General features: G+C 45.5%; 1 protein-coding gene and 1 long non-coding RNA gene across 6 annotated transcripts in view; one reads left to right on the forward strand and one right to left on the reverse strand.

Moving 5' to 3' along the window:
* Window positions 1-1,842, reverse strand: part of LOC147011305 (uncharacterized) — a 54,373-nt gene extending 52,531 nt beyond the window's left edge. For both annotated transcript variants that reach the window (XR_015051704.1, XR_015051705.1), the window contains exon 1: window positions 892-1,842. This is a non-coding gene — a long non-coding RNA (uncharacterized LOC147011305). The remainder of the gene's footprint in view (window positions 1-891) is intronic.
* The window catches only part of LOC147011303 (cytochrome P450 4B1-like), an 85,184-nt gene extending 62,934 nt beyond the window's left edge, over window positions 1-22,250 (forward strand). For all 4 annotated transcript variants that reach the window (XM_085857156.1, XM_085857160.1, XM_085857161.1 and 1 more), the window contains 4 exons: window positions 6,789-6,922; window positions 7,980-8,044; window positions 11,923-12,005; window positions 21,766-22,250. In XM_085857156.1, the coding sequence (XP_085713282.1) occupies window positions 6,789-6,922; window positions 7,980-8,044; window positions 11,923-12,005; window positions 21,766-21,943 (460 nt within the window). In that variant the 3' untranslated portion in view covers window positions 21,944-22,250. The remainder of the gene's footprint in view (window positions 1-6,788; window positions 6,923-7,979; window positions 8,045-11,922; window positions 12,006-21,765) is intronic.
* Window positions 22,251-23,746: the final 1,496 nt, after the last annotated feature.

The raw sequence follows: 23,746 nt of genomic DNA on the forward strand, positions 1-23,746 counted from the left end.
CTCTGGTGAGCAAGACTATTCTTTCCCCCCCGAATCTGTTGGGTACCCATGTCTGTGTTTAGCTACAAGTCAACCCCCGATAAGAATCTGCTCTTTGTCTCTTTCCTGGCATTTTGATGGATTTTGCTTCGAAAATAATTCATTTATTTACCTCAGAAAATGAAGTTCTTTTTATTTATTTATTTTATTATTTATAAGTTATTTGTCAATTTCCAACCTGTCCGTGTTTGTCCTTTCCTTCCATTGGTCTGGAATTGTCCGAACCTAGATAGACTGGGAGGTAATTACCACAGATTTGACCAAAAATAGTCGGCACGCACCAGTACTTAAAACACTCGGCCGCCCTAATTAAAATCTCATCAAGATAACATTGGTGCTTTGCCGAGGGCGCGCTCCCCGCTCAGGTAACCACGTGACCTCTAGTTAAATGGAATAATTAGACGGTGGACACTGGAACTCGTGGTTGACTGGGTGGTGTTCGTGGTTCTAAAACAACCCACCGTACCACAACGTTAATTGTGAGCGGTGGTCGCAGGTCCGGCTCTACCGAGGCCAACCGGGGATTAATCCCCCTGAGTGATAAGCTGGTGTCTCGGTATCCATGGCCACAACAAATGGTATCCGGGAGTGGGAGATTTTTCGAACCCCTTGATCAATAAATTGGTGTCAGGTCGTCGACCTGTAGTGCGCATCACGCAGCTCGAAATTCAGAGCGGTGAGACAAAATTTTAGTAAAATGTATTTGGAAGGACAATGGCGGATCCACACACGGGCAGGTCCCGGTGGGCCATGTATATAATGTAAATATGGATACGGAATTGACCCAGGACCCGCATGAAGTCACAATGGAAGGAAGAGGAAGCAATGGGAGAGATGGAAAATAACCCCCACCTTTGGCCTCTGGAAAATTCGGCGCCGATAGTGCAGAACGTCGGGTTATCTCCACCAGTGCAGCCCGAGAATGACACGATGTTCATGAGGAAATTAATGGCACAAATGAAGATGTCGAGTGAAGAAAGCAACAGAAAAAAAATGGACGTGATGGGCGAAGAAATAACAAGGGAGATGAGTGAAGCGATGGGCAGAGAAATGGCGGCGGTACGAGGGGAGGTGAGGGAGTGTGGGATCGGTGTCCGGGAAGAGGTGAGGGAGAGCGAGGCCAGACTGATGGAAGAGATTGGAAACATCACGAAGGACTGACGATCGGACAGAATGAGTTGAAGGAATAAATGGAGAAGAACACAGGGGGCGGTAAAGGAATTAAGAGCCGCCGAGAAGGAGACAACAAGAGAGATGACTGCAATTAAAAACGAATGTAAAACGGCACACGAGAAACTAACGAGGAGATTAGAGGAGGTGACACAGACGATGGGAACGAAGGAAGAACGGGAAATGGAAACACAAATAGAAACAACGAAGGTGACGTTGGAGGGGAAAATAAAAGGGGCGCATCGGGAATTAACGATGGTTAAAGAGGAGGTGGATGAGGTAAAAATCGAGATAATTGAAATTAAAGCAAAACAGGTAGAAACAGGACACGTGGAGTAAAGGAAGAGATCGTTGAATGCATGGACGTGTGATATTTACAGCGTGACAGAGTGCTCGAACGACGGGAGGAGGTGAGTGCAGTGAAGGGGAGTCATGGCGGGACCGGGCACGAACATGATGTGATTGGGTGTGCGTGTCGAGCTTGGGGGGGATGAAGGACCCGGGGTTTGTTGAGGTGTAGAATGTGCGGAGTGTGTGTGTGACATGACACGGATGAGTGCACACGAAAGAGTGGGACACGGATCGACCCGGACGGGAGTCGTGGTTCGTGTGGTAGGCCGGAGGGCGAGCCTCCTGAGTGAGACAGAGTTTTATTGGAAACCACGCCGGGCTCTACGGGACTTTGCGTACGAGGTACGGGAGTGTGCGCGGTCCGTGCCTTGCCAACCGCCCAAGCACGGACCGTGGTGTGATGTGTTAATGGTTTCAGAGGGGCCTGGCGTGCCAGTGTAGTGTTCAATGGGACCGGGTGCCAAAATGCCAAGTGGGCATCCCCCATGTTAGGGTGAGGAGCAGGCAAGCTCGGAGGCAGCTACAGCGGCCCGGAGGTGCTAATGGTGAGTATGCAGGTGGGCAGACCTGCTAGTGGAGCCACACTACCCAGCCACGAAATTGTGCGATAGCACAGAAAGAAAATTTGGTGGGCAAGGCACAAAATTGTGAGAGCACCAACACGTAAGCGATGGGAATTTGGGTTTTTAGAACCCCATAGTTTAAGAAAGGCCTCCTGGCAGTGTATAACCCCGGGGACAGTTTAACAGTGTAATAATATTAGCGTAGTTAGGATTGATGAAGACCCCTTCGCACCATCCACTGTCAGGATGATCGCCGGCTGCTGGACTTGCCCTCCTGTCGGACTTGAGAATGTCGTGTCACAATGTAAATATAAGATTGCATGTAGTTCTGCTCTTCCTTTCCAAGGAACCTTGGGGGGATTGGGTACGAATTTGGCAATGGGGATTGTGGGGTATAGGAGACGAGACGTAGTGACAAATTGAAAAAGAGGGGAGCTAGGGTAGTGTATATGGGAAAGACGGATGGGTGCGGACGAGTAGGGCCAACCTCGAGCTCTCTCTCCTGGCACCACCGTCACTGCCCCAGGTATGTGCACACCAGGGACCGGCTGACCATGTTGGTCGGACCTGGTGTTTGGCATTACCTGGATTACCTTTTTTTTCTTTTCGTGCTGTTTCGCTTTGTCTCGCCACTGCCCCAGGACCATCAAGGCTGTTCTGTATCAAGGCACCACTCGCCTCCTGGATCACCTGTTCTGCAGTAAGGCATCGCTCACCTTGCTGGAATGCCTGTCTCCATAAAGGCATCACTCACCTCACTTATCCATTTGCTCCAAGACCTGTGTTCCACCCACACCTGTTCTGTGGACTGCTACTCGCTGCAACCTCATGCCAGGTGACACCGTTCCAGTTATCATGGTGGTTTTGTTTGCTTTCTTTTGTTTGAACTGCATTTACTGCAGCAGCATGCTACCAAACTCATGGGCTGCCCCTTTGTTGCAGCCCCCTTTGTGCCAGCTCATACCAGCCTCCTACCAGCTCATATCAGCTCAGAACAGCTTCACACCAGCCACATACCAGGCTCATGCCACTTTGCTTCACCTTTGCCACGTATCACCGTGACCATGAACTGCACAAACGCAGCTCTGTGGAAGAAGTGGCTCTTCTTGTTGCTGCTGCTTCTTGATAATTTTTGTTTGGAAGGCCAGAACGTTTATGGTCTATATGCCAGTTTATTTTGTTAGGTGTGCTGGTGAAGAGCATGAAGGTGGCAAGAATCAGCAGGTTCTTGTGTTGTTCCCCCCCCCCCACTCCACAATTTTTCTTTCTGCATTTCTCCAGGTCCTGGGTCAGAAATTGTATATAGTTGTATAGTTGTGTCAATTACTAAAGCCCACCGGTTGTGTTGTAGTTTCAAAAATTCCGGTAATTTCGGTGTCACAAAAGATTGTCCATGTGAGTCAGTTAGGTAGTTCCCAACGCATCAGGTGGGATATATCTAGATTAAATTGTCGCAAACACGAAAGGGTAATGTTAAAACGTAATAGGTAGGGGGTAACTTCACCTACATGTCACAGCGTTGTGCTAATTGCAATGTAATTTTGTTTGAAAAAGTTTTAACCCATGTCGCCAGCTGTTGGATGAATCGGGACAAGTCTGGGATACGGAAGGGGTGGTGTTACGGATTTCAGGATCCTGTTTGATGAATGCATCCACACATCCAGGTCCTCAGACAGTTATTTCCTCAAATGGATGTTCAGATTAGCCCCATCCCCATGTCTAATGGGATCTTGAATGTGATGCGTTGACAAGGGTAATGAATAGAGATCCCCTCTCTTATGGGAATCTTTTTTTCTATACGACAGACATGTTTACACACATTTTTTAACGAGCTCTGAAGCCTGCCCTCATTTTTCCTCAGCAACATTCTTTCGCAAGCTCCGACGCCTGCCTTTTTTGAGAGCGTCATTTTTTAAGAGGGTCGTCATGGTAACCGTGCGCAAGTGGTGCGGGTGAGCTTGGGGAGGACTGTGCCCAGGGAGAAGGCCGCAGTTATAAGATGAATTGGATGTCCATTCTGAGGAGGAAAGCGGAGGCGAGAGAAGTGAAAGGAAAAGCGGAGGCAAGAGAAGTGGGAGGAAAGCAGAGGCGAGAGAAGTGGGAGGAAAGCGGAGGCGAGAGGAGTGGGAGGAAAGCGGAGGCGAGAGGAGTGGGAGGAAAGCGGAGGCGAGAGGAGTGGGAGGAAAGCGGAGGCGAGAGGAGTGGGAGGAAAGCGGAGGCGAGGGGAGTGGGAGGAAAGCGGAGGCGAGAGGAGTGGGAGGAAAGCGGAGGCGAGAGGAGTGGGAGGAAAGCGGAGGCGAGAGGAGTGGGAGGAAAGCGGAGGCGAGAGGAGTGGGAGGAAAGCGGAGGCGAGAGGAGTGGGAGGAAAGCGGAGGCGAGAGGAGTGGGAGGAACGCGGAGGCGAGGAGCGGGGGAGGAAAGCGGAGGCGAGAGGAGTGGGAGGAAAGCGGAGGCGAGAGGAGTGGGAGGAAAGCGGAGGCGAGAGGAGTGGGAGGAAAGCGGAGGCGAGAGGAGTGGGAGGAAAGCGGAGGCGAGAGGAGTGGGAGGAAAGCGGAGGCGAGAGAAGGGGGAGGAAAGCGGAGGCGAGAGGAGTGGGAGGAAAGCGGAGGCGAGAGGAGTGGGAGGAAAGCGGAGGCGAGAGAAGGGGGAGGAAAGCGGAGGCGAGAGAAGGGGGAGGAAAGCGGAGGCGAGAGAAGGGGGAGGAAAGCGCAGGCGAGAGAAGGGGGAGGAAAGCGCAGGCGAGAGAAGTGGGAGGAAAGCGAGAGGTGAAATGTGTGAGGGAAGAAGCGAACGAGAGGAAGCGTTCAAGCCCAAAATGAGCAAGCGAGCGTGTGGTGCACGTGTGGGTGCGAGCAACGCCATCAACAAATGAGGCACGGGTCGGTCACCAATAACACCGGGGTCTAAACCCACGACAGACAATCTCGGTGCCCTCCAGACGTCGACTGGCGTTCAAGGCTGTTCGCGAGTGGGTGCATGGCAAGGCTGGGTGCTGGCGCCGGACGTGACACGCTGCACACATTTCAGTACGTTTTCACTTCACGGACGACTACTCTGGTGAGCAAGACGATTCTTTCCACCCCCCCCCCCCGAATGATCTGTTGGGTACCCATGTCTGTGTTTAGCTGTAAGTAAGTCAACCCCTGATAAGCATCTGCTCTTTGTCTCTTTCCTGGCATTTTGATTGAATTTGCTTTGAAATTAATTCATTTATTTACCTCAGCAAAAAAAAAGTTATTTTTATTTATTTATTTTATTATTAAGAAACCATTTGTCGATTTCCAACCTGTCCGTGTTTGTCCTTTCCTTCCATTGATCCAGAATTGTTCGACCGGAGATAGATTGGGAGGTAATTACTCCAGATTTGACCAAAAATAGTCGGCACGCACCAGCGCTTAAAACGCTCAGCCGCCCTAATTAAAATCTCATTGAGATAACGTTGGTGCTTTGCCGAGGGCACGCTCCCCACTCAGGTAACCACGTGACCTCAAGTTAAATGGAATAATTAGACGGTGGACACTGGAACTCGTGGTTAAGTGGGTGGCTTTCGTGGTTCTAAAACAACCCACCGTACCACAACTTTAATTGTGAGTGGTGGCCCCAGGTCCAGCTCTTCCGAGGACAACCAGGGATTAATCCCCCTGAGTGACAAGTTAGTGTCTCGGTATCCATGGCCACAACATATATATATATATATATATATATATATATATATATATATATATATATATATATATATATATATATGCACACACACACACACACACATACATACATGACTGTAAATAGAAATTTCTGATGTCTCACTTCCAGCATTGTAGTTGTAACTAGCTGGGAGGCGACGATGGTTTGCAGGCATTATTGAACAATGCCACGATAGGTACAATTGAGTTAGTGGAAGCTTTTGAGGTAGCCCTACCGTAAAAACTTATCTCTTCCGTCAAAATTGACCAAATCAAATCGGATTTTTTTTATATGTTGTACTTATGGACATTACGCACAGCTTCAAGGAAATGAAATTGCAAGAGAAAAAATAAAAATAAAAAGTTCAAGTGGGCTGGCTCCGCCCACAAGGGGTGTGGGACGCCCCTCATACAAAAAGACACAACTAGACCATGATATCTCGCTTGAGTCCAAGTTTCATCAAGATCGCATCAAACATCATGGAGCTATGCTCTGGAGAGAGTCACAAACAGACACAGACACAACGAAAATAGTGGTCACTGCTGGTGCCCGTGAACCAAAAACAATCAGAATGGTCATGCAATGAACCCAAATTCAGATGCATGTTGTAAAAGTTCTGGACGGCATGGATTCACCTCTCCTGATTGGAAACAAAATGGCGAATGGCGCTAGCACTGATATTGCGTGTGCTCCCTCTCAGTGACCAATGTGACATCACTTCCGTGAACGTGAGCTCACTTCCTGCGTGACGGTGAAATCAATACACAGGGCTTTTTATTTAGATGTCAATCTTGGATGGTTTGTGACTTCAAGGTTGCTGGTTTGTGTGCATTCCAAACCCATTTGAAGTGACAACGTCTGTCCTCACACACCCTCGGAAGGTTCTCCAGCCAGGTTACCGGAACACTTCATTTGAATAAACACTCATAATATCCATATCCTGATCAAACACCCTAAACGGTGCCATGTCGGTCCTTTCAGGAGTGAACTCGCCAAGCAGCCATACATCACAATGTGTGTCCACGAGTGCCTGCGGCTTTTTCCACCAGTACCTAGGATATCGCGCCTCCTGGACAAATCGATCACCTTCCTGGATGGACGTGAAGTACCCAAAGGTGCGATGAACCTTTTTCACATTGTGAGATTTGTGACAGTTAAGTTTTTCAAAGCCGATGACTTGTTGGTTTGAATACACCAGATCCAGTCAGATTCCAGAAGGTAAGCATAATTTGAAACTGGTTGGTACTTGGATTATTTATTAGTTTAAAATGTTGTTTGTGTTGTTAAAATGTTGGTTCTGGGGTTTTTTGTGCATTAAATCTAGGCTCATGAAAGAGTAAGGTGGCAGAGGGTGTAAGACAACACACTCACAGTGGGACAACACGGCGATGAATGAACAAGAGGAGGTGACACAAGAGAGAAGGAAATGAAGCAACCTGCAAATAGATGAGGGGAGGTATGAGAGGGGAAATGAGGATAGAAGGGATCATGGGCAGGGATGGAAAAGGACCTGAGACTGTGGTGCACGTCCAAATTGAATTCCTCGAGAGAAGAGTGGAATTTAACAACCTCACGAAAGAGGTTTCAAAAGTGAGAAAAAAGAGGAGCCAGAGTAGTGGAGCAAAGTGGTGGATCCTAGAGTTTGGGGGTGCACAAGGATTGGGGTTTCTGGAAGAATGTGTGCATCCTCGAGGAATTGAGTGATGAAAGAGCAGCGAGAGAGAAACCTCAGGATAGGTGATGGAAAACAAATCAGCCACCATCCTTGAGGATGTGGAGGAGGAATCAGAGAGGTGGTCTGACTTACCCTAATCCATATTATTTCTAAAAATAGTTGGCCGAGGTCTAAAAATAAAAATAGTATCAATGTTCAGACTGCATTCCCTCCTTTGTATTACCTGCCTAACAAGCTCTACCTGTAGTAAGTGACCTTTGGAATGTGGATTAACAAAAGCAAGATGGATCATATGACCTTTGTCATTCTTTAAACTTCATTTATCACCTTGGTGAGTTAAAAGATCAGTAAGATAGCACACTTATGCATTTCTGTGCTGACTCCAGATTTATATTTCCATTATCACGCAATGATTATTCTTTCACTTTTGTATCATTTCAATGTCAAGTAATCTTGTCCCAAATCAACCAACCCAGGAATGCTTGGTATTCCCACAGGTACATCAATTGCAATCAACATATTCTCCCTTCATCGGAATCCTGAGTTTTGGGACAGGCCTGAGGTGAGCGCTCTGTTATTATATAATTCTTAAATTATTATGATTATCATACACCCAGATATAATCAATGATTATGATCGATTAACACATCAGTACCCAGCGCCTATTTCCTACTGATCATTTCACATCCTGCATTCGATAAATGCACTTTTGAACCATTTATATTTATTTAAATACTAGCAGGGGCAACCTGATGCTGCCAGGAAAGAAGGGGGAGGGGAGATTCCCAGGTCTGCCCAGCTGGGTAAGGTCTATCTTGGGATGGTTTCTGGATGTGTTGGACATTGAAAGGCTGTGGAGTTGTTTGCCTCATGGTGGTTACCTTTTGGTTGTGGGCTGGTGGTGGAACTGCCTGACCCCGCATCCCAATATACACTTTAAAGCAGCCTTTGGTGGTCTCAAAACGGACGGCAAGACCAATCAATGTATTGATTGGTTGAAGGCTTGAAGCCTTGCCGAGATGCTGAAGTACCTACACTCAAAATTTGGGGTGTCACAGTGCTACGGTTCAGCTATGAAAGAATAATGTACAAAGGCACAAACCAACACACAAACAAAATTCAACGGTACTTGGAAGAGTGCATACCTTGGCCAGGCTGAACAGTTTACGTTTTGTATCCCACTCATTGGCTTGATCTGAATCCAGACCTGAACCAAAATATAATCGACTTGTTCTTGTCTCCTAACCAACTCATCCACCAGGTTTGGTCACAAGTCGTCCACAATTCTTTTCAATATCATGCTCCATATCGTTTTTGGTCCCATCTCTCAATGGTGAAGAATCGCTTACAAATATCTCGTATCTGGATCCGGATTTGGATTTTCACCAAAATTGAATCGATTCGTCCTTGTCACACACCCAACCTGTCCACAGAATTTCGTTCAAATCTGTCTTCAACTTTTTGAAATATCCTGTTCACAGACAGACAAACAGACGGGTGAAAACATAACCTCCGTCCACAGTGGCGTGGGGAACAAACAAGAAAAAGATGTCGTGCAAAGCACGATACTTGCGATATCCGTAAATGAAATTTGACCTTAAAAATAATTGGTGGTTGAATTAAATGACCAAATATGGAAATCCTCTTCAAATTTCAAATCATTCCGATGAAAATTGACAATTTTAGAAATTTGGCCGGTATTGACCTTTGGCCTACGTTGACCTTTTGGCCTATGTTGCCTCAAAAATAATTGGTGGTTGAATTCAGTGACCTGATGTGCAAATCCTGTTCAAATTTCTAGTCAATGGGATGAAAATTGAGGATTTTAGAAATTTGACAAAGTTGTTGACCTTCGGCCAATGTTGACCTTTTGAACTCAAAAATAATCGGCTTCTTGCTTCTGACGAACTCCACCCTGTGGTGAAGTTTCATAAAGATCGGTTTAAAATTGTAACCTGAAGGCGATTGACAGACAGACAGAATGAAAAATCTCTCGTAGCATGGCACGTGGTGGAGGTGTGGGCTCCATCGAGTGCCATTCCATTTCGCCAAGCTGAACAGTTTACATTTTGTCTCCCACTGATAGATCGGATCCAAATCCAGACCATATCTAAAATCGAAACTGCTTGTTCTTGTCACCAAACAAACTCATCCACTTAGTTTTGTCATAACTCATCCACAACTTTTTGAGATATCATGCTATACATTGCTTTTGGTCTCATCTCTCAATGATGAAGAATCACTTTAAAAACTATCGTGTCCGGATCCAGATTCGGATCTTCACCAATATCAAATCAATTAGTCCTACCCAACATATCCACGAAGCTTCATCCAGATCCGGATTCGAATCTTCACCAAAATTAAATCAATTAGTTCTTGTCACACACCCAACCTGTCTACGAAGTTTCATCTGAATCCATCCACAACTTTTTCAGATATCATGCAATATCGTTTTTAGCCCCATCTCTCAATGGTGAAGAGTCAGTTAAAATTACATAATTCTCGTTTCCAGATCTGGATTCAGATCTTCACCAAAATGGAATCTTCACCAATTCTTCCGAGTGGCCCTCCCAATCCGTCCACCAAGTTTCATCCGAATCCATCCATAACCTTTTGAGATATTGTGCAAATGGCTGTGAGTGCTAATGGCTGTTTTTGGGGGGTTTGGGTGGAGCTTTCATTTGTGTAAATACTCCTCCAGTATGTCCTGACTTTGGGTGATTCGGGTCCCTGCGCTACAAGTGCGATGTCATCAACACAGGAGAGTTTGTACGAGGTCATCGTTGGCAGATCGCTCACATGGAGATTAAAGAGGGTGGGGGCTAGAACAGATACTTGAGGGAGGCCATCCTTTCGTGTTCGAACACGGCTGATTTTGCCATTGAGGCGAACGTGGATCTTTCGGTCTCCAAGGAATACCGACAGTAGTCTGATTGCCTTCTGACAGCAGAAGACTTTCGAGATTTTGAGAAGGAGCCAGACTGTCATCAGCCAACAACAGGTCCACCAAGTTGGTTGCCATCCTTTGTTTTCCCTGGAAGGCAGCCTCGATGATGGTGGAGAGGGCAAGAACCTGATCACAGGTACTGCAGCTGGGCCAAAAGCCCCCCCTGCTCATCAGGTAGGAAGGCCTCCAGGGTGGGCCTTCCTCATCAGCTTTCCCATCACTGGTAGTCGGCATACAGGGTGGTAGTTGCAGGGAAGGCACTCAATGATGAAGAATCATTTGAAAAATTCTCGGATCCGGATTCGGATCATCATGATATTTGAATTGAATCGTCCTTGTCAAACACCTAACCTGTCCATCAAGTTTCGTCCAAATCCAAACATAACCTTTTGAGATATTGTGCTATTTATCATTTTTGGCCATATCTCTCAATGGTGAAGAATCACTGAAAAAATTCTGAGATCTGGATCCGGAAGCAGATCTTCACCAAAGTTAAGCGTTGCTGTCCTTGGTCAGTCAACCACATATACAAAAAATTTCAGAACGATTGCTTGAAAACTGGAGCCAAAAATTGTGTGACAAACAGACAAACAGACAAATGCTACAAACAGACAGACAGACAAACGCTACAGGCCAACATACTTGGTGGGAAAAAATTTTCACCAAGTAATAACGCACAAGACCAACCAACATACATGGAAAAGCTTATATTTTCGCAAATAACAAACCAACTCACAAACAAACACTTGAAAATATTTATCTGGATCTTGTGTCATGAACAAAGGTGCGACACAAATATTCCTTCCATAAAATCTCTTTTCATCTTGTGATCCTTCCACAAATTATGGTTTATTGAGATTTCAGAAGTTTATAAACAATGGTTGCCTGTTAACAAACTCAAAATAAAATTTTAAATCTCGTTGAAGAGATTTGGTGATTCACTTGCTGTGAAACTATCAATGTTTAAATGATGAAATGGTGTACAAGTTTTGGGAATGGTTGGAGCCGAGTGGTAAAGGCACCTGACTGTGGCCTCGTGGTATTTAGGATCCTGACTGTGGCCTCGTGGTATTTAGGATCCTGACTGTGGTCTCATGGTATTTAGGATCCTGACTGTGGCCTCATGGTATTTAGGATCCTGACTGTGGCCTCGTGGTATTTAGGATCCTGACTGTGGCCTCGTGGTATTTAGGATCCTGACTGTGGCCTCGTGGTATTTAGGATCCTGACTGTGGTCTCATGGTATTTAGGATCCTGACTGTTGCCTCGTGGTAAAGTCACCGCACTGTGTCCTCGTGGTAAAGTCACCGCACTGTTGCCTTGTTGTAAAGGATCCAGACTGTGGTGTAATGGTAAAGGTACTGGACTGGTGCCCTGGTAATTATAGGTCCACACCCTCTTGAAAGCCATAGTATAACATGGTTTGGATTTCTCTATTGTGAATATTTGTCCAAACATTTATCTTCTGTGATTATTGCCAACTTTTTTTGTAGGAATTTGACCCTCTCCGCTTCTCCCCGGATAACTCGGCTGGACGCCATTCACATGCCTACTTGCCATTCTCTGCCGGACCACGGTAGGACAACACACCACATCGAACTGCAGGAATACCTGATGCATTTCATTGTGAACCTCATTTACTTGTTGACGAAAACCGTATCACCATTATGCCAGAATGTTCTGTCAGCATGAGCACCTTTGAAGAAGTGCTTTCAAACAAATCTCACACAAGATCACTTTGAGGAATTGTAGATGCAGAAAAAGGCAATTTTTCCCATCTCACTTGTCATCGAGCGGATTCGGGCAATTTTTCAATGTGATTGTGCACATCATGTTACAAGCATGAAACGTGTCATGAATGTTCACTTGGGTGTATCATGTAAATTTTTTTTTTTTTTTTTTTTTTGTATACCTTGGTCGAGGCTCGTATGAGAGCTAACACACAACTCACAGCAAGGAGGCATGAGACAAGAGGGGCGGGAGTGGAAGGGACAAAACATTGGGGAACAGACACATTCGGTGAACTGTGGAAGGGAGAGGGATGGGGATGGGACGGGGAACAGGGCGAAGAGAAGATGGACATTTCAGGGACTTTCAGGAAGGAAAGCAGGAGAAATGAAGGAAGTGGGCTTGGGTGGATTATCGGGGGTAGAAAAGATCGAGGATTTGGATGGGGGAAGATAAGAGGTGATGGTGAACAGCTGTTTTGAAAGCCTGGAGGGAAGAATGGGAAAGAATAGAGTGAGGAAGTTTATTCCAAAGGCGGGAAAAAAGAGGAATGAAAGAGTGAAGATGAGCAGTGATTCGTGATTTTGGTAGTTTTACCAGAAGGGGGTTGTTGGCGGACCTTGAGCGCCCTGTGGAAATGTGGTGGGGACAAATCGCAGAGAGAGCAGGGGGGGCAAGGCTGGAGAGGAGTCTGTAGAAGACAAAGACCATCGACCAACCTGCGGTGATTGAGTGAGAGGCCCAAAGACTCAGCTTCATTGCGGGAGATGCCGATGATCTTAAATGCCCTGGTTTCGACAGCGTGAAGCCGAGAAAGGTGGGAGGCAGGAGCACCAGCCCAGAGGGGAGAGCAGTACTCCATCAGGCTATGGACAAAAGCTTTGTAAGTGGTCAGGAGCTCAAGAGGGCCGAGGAAGGACTTTGCACGACGGAGGATTCCCAGTCGGCGACTGGCTTTTGAGGCGAGGTTGGAAATGTGACTTTCCCAGGAAAGGTCATGGCAGATAGTGAGACCCAGAAGCTTGAAAGAAAAGACTTCTTCCAGAGGATTGTTGAGAAAGTGGATGGGGGGGGTTTTGTAAACGGTCCTTTCGAAGAGACATAGTGAGTGTGAGATTTGTCTGGATTGAAAGACATGTTCCACGTGTTGGACCAGTTTGTGATTTTTATCCAGATCTGCAGTGAGTGAAGAAGCTGCTGCTTGCCGGTCTGAGGGATGACAGATGGTACGGCAGAGGGTGGAGTCGTCGGCAAAGAGAAATAGAGGATTTTCCAGAGAGTCCGAGAGATCATTGATGAAAACCAGAAAAAGAACAGGGCCCAGAACGCTACCTTGAGGAACTCCAGCCTGCACAGGAAGAGGGGATGAAAGAACTCCATTTAGGGCCACACGTTGACTGCGACAGGAGAGGAAGTCTGCGAGCCATGAGTGGAGATGGCCTTGAATACCATGGGAAGAGAGTTTAGTGAGTAGGGCAGGGTGCCAGACTGTGTCAAAAGCACGTGATATGTCCAGGGATACGGCTCGGATTTCCTGTCTGGCATTGAGGACCTCCATCCATTGATGGGAGAGCAGAAGCAGCATATCCAGGGTAGAGTGACCTGGTCTGAAACCAAATTGATGATTGGAAATCAAGCCATTGGAGAAGAGGAAGGATTTCATATCTGAGGCGATGATGGATTCCATCACCTTGCTGATGATTGGGAGAAGGCTGATTGGTCTGTAGTTATAGGGATCTGTTTTTGCACCTTTTTTATGCAGGGCAGTGATGTTAGCAGATTTCCAAGCAGATGGCAGATGACCTTGGGCAAATGAGAGGGTGAATAGAACAGAGAGAGGGTGAGCAAGAGCAGAAGAGCAGGCTTTGAGGACACGTGGGCTGATGCCGTCTGGACCGGTTGCAGAATCTGACTCGAGGTTTGAAAGCAAGCTCTCCACCTTGTCAGGAGAAAAGGATACAGAGTCCAGGGACAGTTGGGTGCGACTGGGTAAAGTGGGTAGAGATAGTGATTGGTTTAGGACACAAGATTTAGCTGCAAACACCGAGTTTAGACATTCAGCTTTATCACGTGTGGAATCAGCAGTGCGGCCATTTGAGGTAAGGGAAGGGATGGAGGGGGAACATACACCAGAAACAGATTTGATTAAACGCCACCAGGATTTTGAGGAGGGAGAGAGGTTTGAGAGTTCAGACTTGAGATGAGAAAGATGTTGTTTTCTGGCTCTCCTGAGGGTAGATACACACTTGTTCCGAGCTTTGTGGAAAGAACTGAGATTGCCCTCAGTTGGGTTTGCTTTCCATGAGGCAAAGGCAAGTTGTTTCAGGACAACTGCCTCGCCACAAGCTTCAGTAAACCAAGGGCGGGAGGAAGGGTAAGACAACTGAACACGAGAGGGGATAAATCTGTGCATGAGGGAGAGCAAGTTTCTTTGAAAGAATTCCCAGGATGAGTTGATGTTTGACAAAGTAGTGATAGGAGACCAGTCTGTAAGTTTGATGGCTGCTCGGAGACCCTGCCAGTCGGCTTGAGTGAAATGCCAGACTCGACGGCGGTGAGGTGGTTCTCTGATAACAGCCAGAGAGATGTCCACTTTTACAAGGACGTGGTCAGAAGAACCAATTGGAGCGAAGGAAGAGCAGCAGATATTGTCAGGGAAATTTGTCAAAATCAGATTCAGAAGAGATGGAGTACCATTGGTTGAGATCCGGGTCGGGAAGTTGACCGATTGAGTCAGTCCCAATGAGTCGCAGAAAGCTTTTGCTGAGGTGCCATGGCAGGTGAGAGAGGTACCCACACCTAGCCAACTGGCGTGATGACAATTGAAGTCACCACATAAGAGGAAGAGAGAGTTTGGATGAGAAGATAGAAGATGGTCCATGTTTTCGGATAGTGAGGTGTAGATGGAGTCATCACTGTTCGCTGGACGGTACAGTACACATATAAACATGAGGTGGGAGTGGAGGGAAGCCGAAGCCAGAGGTATTCCTGGGGGTGTGGGGGAGTGAGAGCAGTGCATGGAGAGTGAGGAATAGAGTCTTTGATGAAGAGAGCAACACCTCCACCAGGACGAGGCTCAGGTCTGTCATACCGTAAGAGGGAGTAGCCAGGGAGAGATACTTGGGAGTCAGACACATCTTGGGAGAGGAAAGTTTCTGTTAGGCAGATAATGTCTGGTTTGTCAGTGGCAACCTGTATGGAAAGATCTGAAAGGTTTGAGCAAAGGCCCCGGATATTTGAGGTCCACACTTTTAATGAAGAGGAAAGGGAGGAGGCTTTGGGTGCAGGAGGTGGAGGGGGAGGGGGAGGGTAGGACAAGGGACGAGGGGGGCAGGTAAGGAGGGTTGCTGAAGGAGTGTGGGGTATTGCAGAACAGCGAGGGGAGGGGGCCGAATGAGGAGGAGAAAAGGCTCTGTGGTGCTGGGGGAGAGGGGGGACAAGAGACAAGGAAGAAGGCAGTTGAGGATTTGAGGAGGTGGAGTGAAGAGATGGAGGTGAGAGGGCAGTGGAGGGAGGCAGGTTGGTGGATGAGAGGGGGGCAACTTTGAGAAGGAAGAGTGAGGGGGATGAAAGGTGGGAGAAAGGTGAGGGGGGATTTTTGAGAGAGGTGAGAGGGAGGCTTGGAGGGAGAAGAGTGGGATGGTTGCTTTGAGAGTGAGAGTGAGGGGTGAGGGGGTGAGTTGGCACTGAAGTTGGAAAAAAAGAATGTTTGATGGAAAGCGAGCATCCATGGCAAACTGTGGTTTTTAAAAGTTTTAGGTCAGAGATGCGATTTAACACAATTCTTGATGGATGCAATGAAGGCGAATTCAGAGCATGGAGAGAAGAAGCGCTGTAATAGTTGGATTTTTTAGGCAAGGAATGAAGGAGAGCTCGAAATGAGAGCAGTCTGTTAAAATAGCAGAAGAGTAGTGCATTGTGAAACAGTAAAGAGTACCACATGTGTGAGAGAGGAAGATGAAGCATTATAAGATCGTTTTTGTAGTTAAAAATAATGTATGAGAGAGTTCAACAGATTAGGTCATGGAAGTGTAAAAAAAAAAAAAAAAATCGAGGAAGAAGACGAGGAGGAGGTTAAGAGGAAGAAGAAGAAGCAGAATCGGGAGAAGGTGAGCGTGTTGTTGTTGTTGGGTATATATATATATATATATATATATATATATATATATATATATATATATATATATATATATATATATATATATATATATATATATTTTTTTTGTTAATATTAATATATGAGAGAGTTCAACAGATTAGATCATGGAAGTGTAAAAAAAAAAAAAATCGAGGAAGAAGACGAGGAGGAAGTTAAGAGGAAGAAGAAGAAGCAGAATCGGGAGAAGGTGAGCGTGTTGTTGTTGTAGGGTTTTTTTTATTTTTTTTTGAGATAAGAAAGAGATTGGTTGGGAGAATGGGGGATGTTTGGAAAGTGGGGAGGATCAAAATTGAAGGTAATGGGGAGGATAGAAAATGAAGGTAATGGGGAGAAAAAACAAAAAAAATAAAAAAAAAACGATCGAACACCGAGTGGAACCGGTAGGCCTCAAGCCTACGCCTAGGCCTCAAGCACAGGTAAGAACGTCGACAAAAATACTCACAAAATAGCACGATTTTTGAAACAAAACCGAACTAGCAACACACAGTAACATGTAGGTGAGAAAATTAAACAGTTAAAACGGGACAAATAACAACCGGAAACTTCGCTTTGAGAACGTCAGCAGGGAGCCCCAAAGGAGACCTCTCGCTGCTCAAAACCGGAACCGGAAGTCAATTTCGTTTGTTTGGCGAAACAACCACGACGACAATGAACGAGTCTTTTCTCTGCTTGCCATCTTCGACGCCATTTTAAATCTGCAGCTGCTAAACACCAATAAGTCCTTCCTACTTCACCAACCGCTGGAGAGACGACGACGGAGTAATCATCAGCCGGACTTCATTGACAACACGTCATGTTATTTTAAATGTGAATGAGATTTCTTTTGTTCTGGTTGAAGCATCATCATCACAACCAGCACACTGAAAGGAATGATCACCACAATTGGTGACCCCAACGTGCTTAAGATCTGGCAAACTCGAGGTGATTTGACGTGAGTGATCCATAAGATATTCCGTCAAGTCAAATGAAAGTCCTCCTTTCGTCGCACCTCCCATCACAGCTGTTAACTTGAAGTTACCTGCGTTTTGGGCAAACGACCCCACCAGATGGTTCGCTCAAGTTGATGCACGGTTTCTAACCCAAGGAATCACAGCACAGGAAACAAAATTTGCATATGTTGTGGCTTCTCTTCAATCAGAGATAGCCCAAAAGGTGCGAGACATAATTATTGAGCCACCCATTTAAGGACCGTATGATTCCCTCAAGGCAGAGCTCGTTCGCCGCACATCCGCCTCAGAGCAAAAACACTTGCATCAACTTCTGATTTTGGAAGAGCTGAGGGATCGTAAGCCTTCTCAATTGTTATGAAGGATGTGACAATTTTTATGTGAGAATAACCAGGAGGATCTTGGGATCCTAGAGTCTTGATATGAGTTCGAGCCCCTATTCCACTGAATTAACACCAAGGGGTTGACTCAGCCTGCCATCCTTCTGAGGTCGGCGAAATGAGTACGAGTATATTGGTGATCGGGGCACTGCATCAGCGGCATAACTGCGCCCTGAACCAATGATGCAACCAGCAGCCAAAAAGGCAGCACACGATGGGAACCTGGAGGATAATGTACTCGAGCAGCTTTTTCTCCGACGATTGCCAATCAATGCTCAGCGTATCCTTGTTTCAACTCGTGATTCAGTGAATGTGGAGCAACTCGCCGATATAGCTGATAAGATCATCAACGTCGCGACACCACGCACTTCCTCTATCAGTGCGGTCGCATCCCAGTTAGTCAATGATGTATCTGCACCAGTTACATCCGACATGCGTTGACTTAAAACCCAAATGGACCAGCTAGCTGCCCAAGTGCAGGCGCTCACATGTCATCTTAAAGAAGAGCGTGTTCAAGGTTGGAAGCGTGGGAACCAGCAAGGGCAGAGGCGACAATCCCCTCGTCCTGGCATGGAGCAACATGCAGGGGGCGATTGTTGGTATCATTGGTGATTTGGGGAAAATGTACACAAGTGTGTTCAGCCTTGAAAATTCGCAAGCTGCCCTGCTTCGCAGTCGAGAAACACCACAACCAGGATTATTTGCAGTCAACATCAGTGCGCAAACTACGGAAGTTTATTGGCATGGTGATTTTCTACAGGAGATTGATCCCAAACTATGCAGACACCCTTCATGCACTAACTGACCTCCTCAGACCACATGGGAAGGAGCCAAAAAGACGTCTGGTTTGGTCCGACGAATGTGCTGCTGCTTTTACCACAGTGAAGTCTTCACTAGGAGAGGCCACAATGCTTGCCCAGCCCATACTAAGTCAGATGCACCACTATGTATCATGGTGGATGCATCAGATGTGGCAGTTGGTGGAGTATTTCAACAGTATGTGGAAGGGAAGTGGGAACCCATTTCCTTCTTTTCCAAAAGGTTGCAGCCAGCAGAGACAAGGTACACCACCTTTAGTCACGAATTGTTGGCGGTTTATCTCACAATCCGCAATTTTTGTCATGCGCTTGAGGGTCGGTGGTTTTGTGTTTACACTAACCACAAGCCGTTAACACATGCTTTCCAGGCACAACATGATCGCTATTCACCAAGAGAGGTCTGACACCTTGACTATGTTTCTCAATTCACCACCGATATACGTAATGTGAGCGGTAAGGAGAATACTGTAACTGATGCTCTCTCATGACTCAATATCAACACCCTCGACACGACCACCTCCATCGATTTCAACAGGCTTACCAGGATGCATCAGGGAGACGAGGAACATCAGCATCTCAGTCAGGTCCACATCGCTCAAGTTGAGCGAGGTACCTCTCCTTATCTCTGAAGGCACTATTGTTTGTGACTTATCCACTGGCACTTCTCGTCCGTATGCTCCTGTTGAGTTCAGACAGGCCGTATTTGATGCTCTGCACAATCTATCTCACCCTGGTATCAGGGCAACGCAGCACCTTGTGACTCAACGTTTTTTTCTGGTGTGCCATTAACTGATGTGAGAAATCGGTCCAGAGCCTGTTTACAGTGTCGACGAGCAAAAATACATCGTCACACAGTAATACCATTAGGCACCTTTGTATCTCCTGACTTCCGTTTTGATAACGTGCACATTGATTTAGTCATTCCTTTTCCACCATCTGCCGAGAACACATATCTGCTGACATGCCTTGAGCATTTCACCAGGTGGCCAGAAGCCATTCCATTACCGACATATCGGCGGAGACCATAACCAATACTTTTGTTTCCATTTGGGTTGCAATGTTTGGTGCCCCATCCATTATCACCACTGACAGAGGATGACTGCTTGAGTCCACAGTTTTCAAAATGCTGACCGAGTTACTTGGAAGCAAACACACCAGAACTACTTCTTACCACTCTATTGCAAATGGGCTTGTTGAACCGTTCCATCGACAGCTTTAAATCCTTACTCAGAACACAAGCAGACCCACATCGCTGGATGGAAAACCGATCGGTAGTGCTTTTGGGCATTCATACCACGGTGAAAACCAACCTGGTTGCAGCGCTGCCGAGTTAGATTTTGGATCAACACTTCGCCTTCCTGGGCAATTTGTTGCTCTGACGAACATTTACACCGATTTGGACCCGAGCAATTATGTGGACAGACTGTGAAGGACAATGAGTGAGTTGCATTACATCCCCACCAGAGGTCAACAGAGTTTCTCTGCATCCTCCCTTCCAGGGCCTGTTCCGACTCATTTGCAGGAAGGACAAGTACTTCATCCTTGATTTTAATGGGGAGTCTTAAACTATCAGTTTAGACAGACTCAAGGCTGCCTACATGCATAAAGAGTGTAATGCATCTCATCCTACTGCTATTGCAGAACAAACTCCAGCAACATCGACTCTCACTGTTCCTGAAAGCCCACACACAAAAGCACCGAGTTCAGCCAGATCGACATCTGAATCAGCCTCTTTGCCACCGCCAACTACATCAGACATGAGGAAAACTCATTCTGACAGACATGTCCATTGGCCTTAGAGATTTGTGCAAGTATTCAATTGGGGCCGACGTCTACATCATTATCGATTGTCTCTCTTTAGTCATCGATCTTGGGGGGGGGGGGGGGGAGCTAGTGTAGTGACTCATTAACTTTTCTTTACTCACGAATTCATTAATTTTTCTTTATTGTGCGAATATTTGTAATAAAGCAAACACGTGAACTCTCGTAGCCAATCAGTTGCATCCTTCCAGAGAACCAATCAGCGCACGGGATGCCAAAAAGGCCAGTTACTCACGGGAGCTCGTCATCACGACATGTTGGAAGCTCGCGCGTTTTTCCTTGCAAGTTTTTCTCATCCTTATTCACGAGTCACTCAACACGTCAGTATTTAATCGTGATTTTTGTTCGACATTACCAAGGCTATTGAGCGAAGGAGATTTCGTTTGTTTGGCTAAACAACCACGACGACAACGAACGAGTCTTTTCTCTGCTTGCCATCTTCGACGCCATTTTAAAGCTGTAGTTACCAAACACCAATAAATCCTTCCCTCGTCACCAACCGCTGGAGAGACTACGACGGAGTAATCATCAGCTGGACTTCATTGACAACACGTCATTTCATTTTAATTGTGAATGATTTCTTTTGTTCTGGTTTAAGCATCATCATCCTCACCAGCATACTGAAAGGAATAATCACCAGGCTTAAAAGTTCATGCTTTGTTCATCAATATCATATGTATGTCATGTAATGAGTTCATGTGATTGATAATATTCATGATATAATCTGTATGCTGCAAAAACTTATTTCAAAAGAACAGCACCACTTTATTAAATTTACAATGGATTGTATCCCTTCACGAGTGTCAGGTGAGCCAATTACAGGTAAGTGATGCTCAAAATAATACAGTCATTTTACACAACTTTATTACGCAGCTATTTGTTTTTAGAATTAATTTGGACATGAGTAGTACGATGTTTTGTGATGTTTTCTGGATCGTTGAATACCTTTCAATAACAAATGGTAAAATTAATGACTCTCTTTGGATAATCATCATTAAAATTAATTTTTTCAAGATTACTTCACATATGTATTTTCTTAGAATGGGTTTTTCTACATTTCTACCAAATTTCATGCTTGTAACATGAAGTGCACAATTATTTCACTTCTCCACTGGATTACTGCAAGCCATGAAACAGTTGAGATTTTAAACAAAATCGATATATCAACCTTTTTCTTGAATCTAAACCCTGCCAGTGCTGGAATGATCCTCTCAGCTTTTCACCAAACCTTCACTGCTGTGATGACATCATATTATAACAGAGCAATCAAACCACAACAGTGTTTTCAATGTGGCCGAACCACACTGCTTGCAGTGCTAGAACTGCCTGTTCTTATTTTCACTTATTGCCCCTTTGAAACATCTTCTAAGTCCACTTGATTTTATTGCTACCTGCTGCTGTGTGCGCCACTCAACTGTACTTCCCACAAGGTCGAAAGGGTGTGGAGGAAAATATGTTTGGTTAATTTTTATTTTAATTCCAGAAACTGCATTGGACAGCAATTTGCAATGCTGGAAGTTCGGATTGCTCTCTTACTTATCCTGACACGCTTTCGGATCGCCCCGTCGGTCGAGCACCCGACACCGTGTCCCGTCCCACATGTGGTCCTGCGTTCCTTCACAGGTTTCCACCTGCACTTGTCCCCCATTGCTCAAGGTTAGGTACGATTGTGGTTCATGTCATTAACGTACTGTCTCCAATTCAATTTACATGTCTTATTCTCTGTATATTTATCTCTTTGAAGATCTTTTTCATTAATTGCTAACTCTGTGTGATCTCTTCCTTATCATTAACATGGTACTCGTGATATCTGTTACAATATTACCTTGTCATTTGACAATAGCTTGAGATTCCACACATGAACATTCAATGAATTGTTGGCTTTGCCTGGTGCCATGTGATGGTGGTGGTGATGGTTTGAATGTAAGGGCGGTGTGCCAGAATAAACATTGGAATATTGAGTCCAAACCCATATGTCACTCATTCTATTACCTTGTGTGTCACAAGATGTGTCTTTTGGTGAAATGAGTTAATGAAACATTCCCACCAGAACGACTGGTTCATGATTCTGGCAACGCAACGCGGGTTCATGATTCTGGCAACGCAACGCAGGTTCATGATTCTGGAAACGCAACACGGGTTCATGATTCTGGAAACGCAACGTGGGTTCATGATTCTGGCAACGCAACGCGGGTTCATGATTCTGGAAACGCAACGCAGGTTCATGATTCTGGAAACGCAACGTGGGTTCATGATTCTGGCAACGCAACGCGGGTTCATGATTCTGGCAACGCAACGCAACGCAGGTTCATGATTCTGGAAACGCAACGTGGGTTCATGATTCTGGCAACGCAACGCGGGTTCATGATTCTGGAAACGCAACGCAGGTTCATGATTCTGGAAACGCAACGTGGGTTCATGATTCTGGCAACGCAACGCGGGTTCATGATTCTGGCAACGCAACGCAACGCAGGTTCATGATTCTGGAAACGCAACTCGGGTTCATGATTCTGGAAACGCAACACTGGTTCATGATTCTGGAAACACTAGTTCAAATCCCATGTATTACATGTACTTGGACATTGTTGATGAATGTCCTTGTAATACGCATTAAATAACAAACATCTACAGATATCAATTATGCATTCGATTTATGAACAACTCCGTAAGAGATCAATATGAAAACTCATTTTTACCACAACACTTTCATCAAATTTCACTACACTTTCATTGATTTTCACCAATACACAAAGTAAAAATCAATATATAAAGTAAAAATCAATGCACGGATAAAGTAAAAATTAATATACAAAGTATCTGAAAATGCAAAGCCCGTCGCATCCACTTTGTATTCAGACTTCTTATTCTTCCGTTTACTAAACATGACGAAAACAGCCCCAAAAAATTGATGATTTGAAGCGACCTTGACCTTTTGACCGCAAAAGCAACAGGCTTCGGTGACCCAATATGCAAACCCTGCTCAAATTTCAAGTCAATCGGATAAAAAATGACAATTTTATACAACCTTGACCTTTGACCTTTTCATCAAAAAAACACAAAAACAATCGGCTTCCAGCGTTTGATCGGTGAACCAAATCAGTGACACAATATGCAAATTCTTAAAATTTCAGATCAATCGGATGAAAATTGAGGATTTTATGCGATGCTGACTTTTGACCTTTTGACCAAATTATTAATTTGTATTCTCAATATTGACAACAATAAATGTGTGTCTTCAATAACTCCAAAACTATGAAACCTGGTGATCTGAATCTTTGCATGCATACAAAGGGAACTCCAAGGGAGTGCATGAATGAAAACTGGGTGTTTGGATAAATTGAAACACCCCTTTTGAAGATAATAATTTATAGTAAAACCAGAAACAGCCTTACCTTTCATCAACCCGTGTTCAGCTTGCTCAGCTCGGGGGTCTCAATCGGCCATTTTGTCCACTCAGCTCAAAA

The sequence above is a fragment of the Eptatretus burgeri genome, chromosome 15, assembly GCF_056783735.1.
Source record: "Eptatretus burgeri isolate ZD-2024b chromosome 15, Ebu_testis_v1, whole genome shotgun sequence".
Lineage (NCBI taxonomy): Eukaryota > Metazoa > Chordata > Myxini > Myxiniformes > Myxinidae > Eptatretus > Eptatretus burgeri.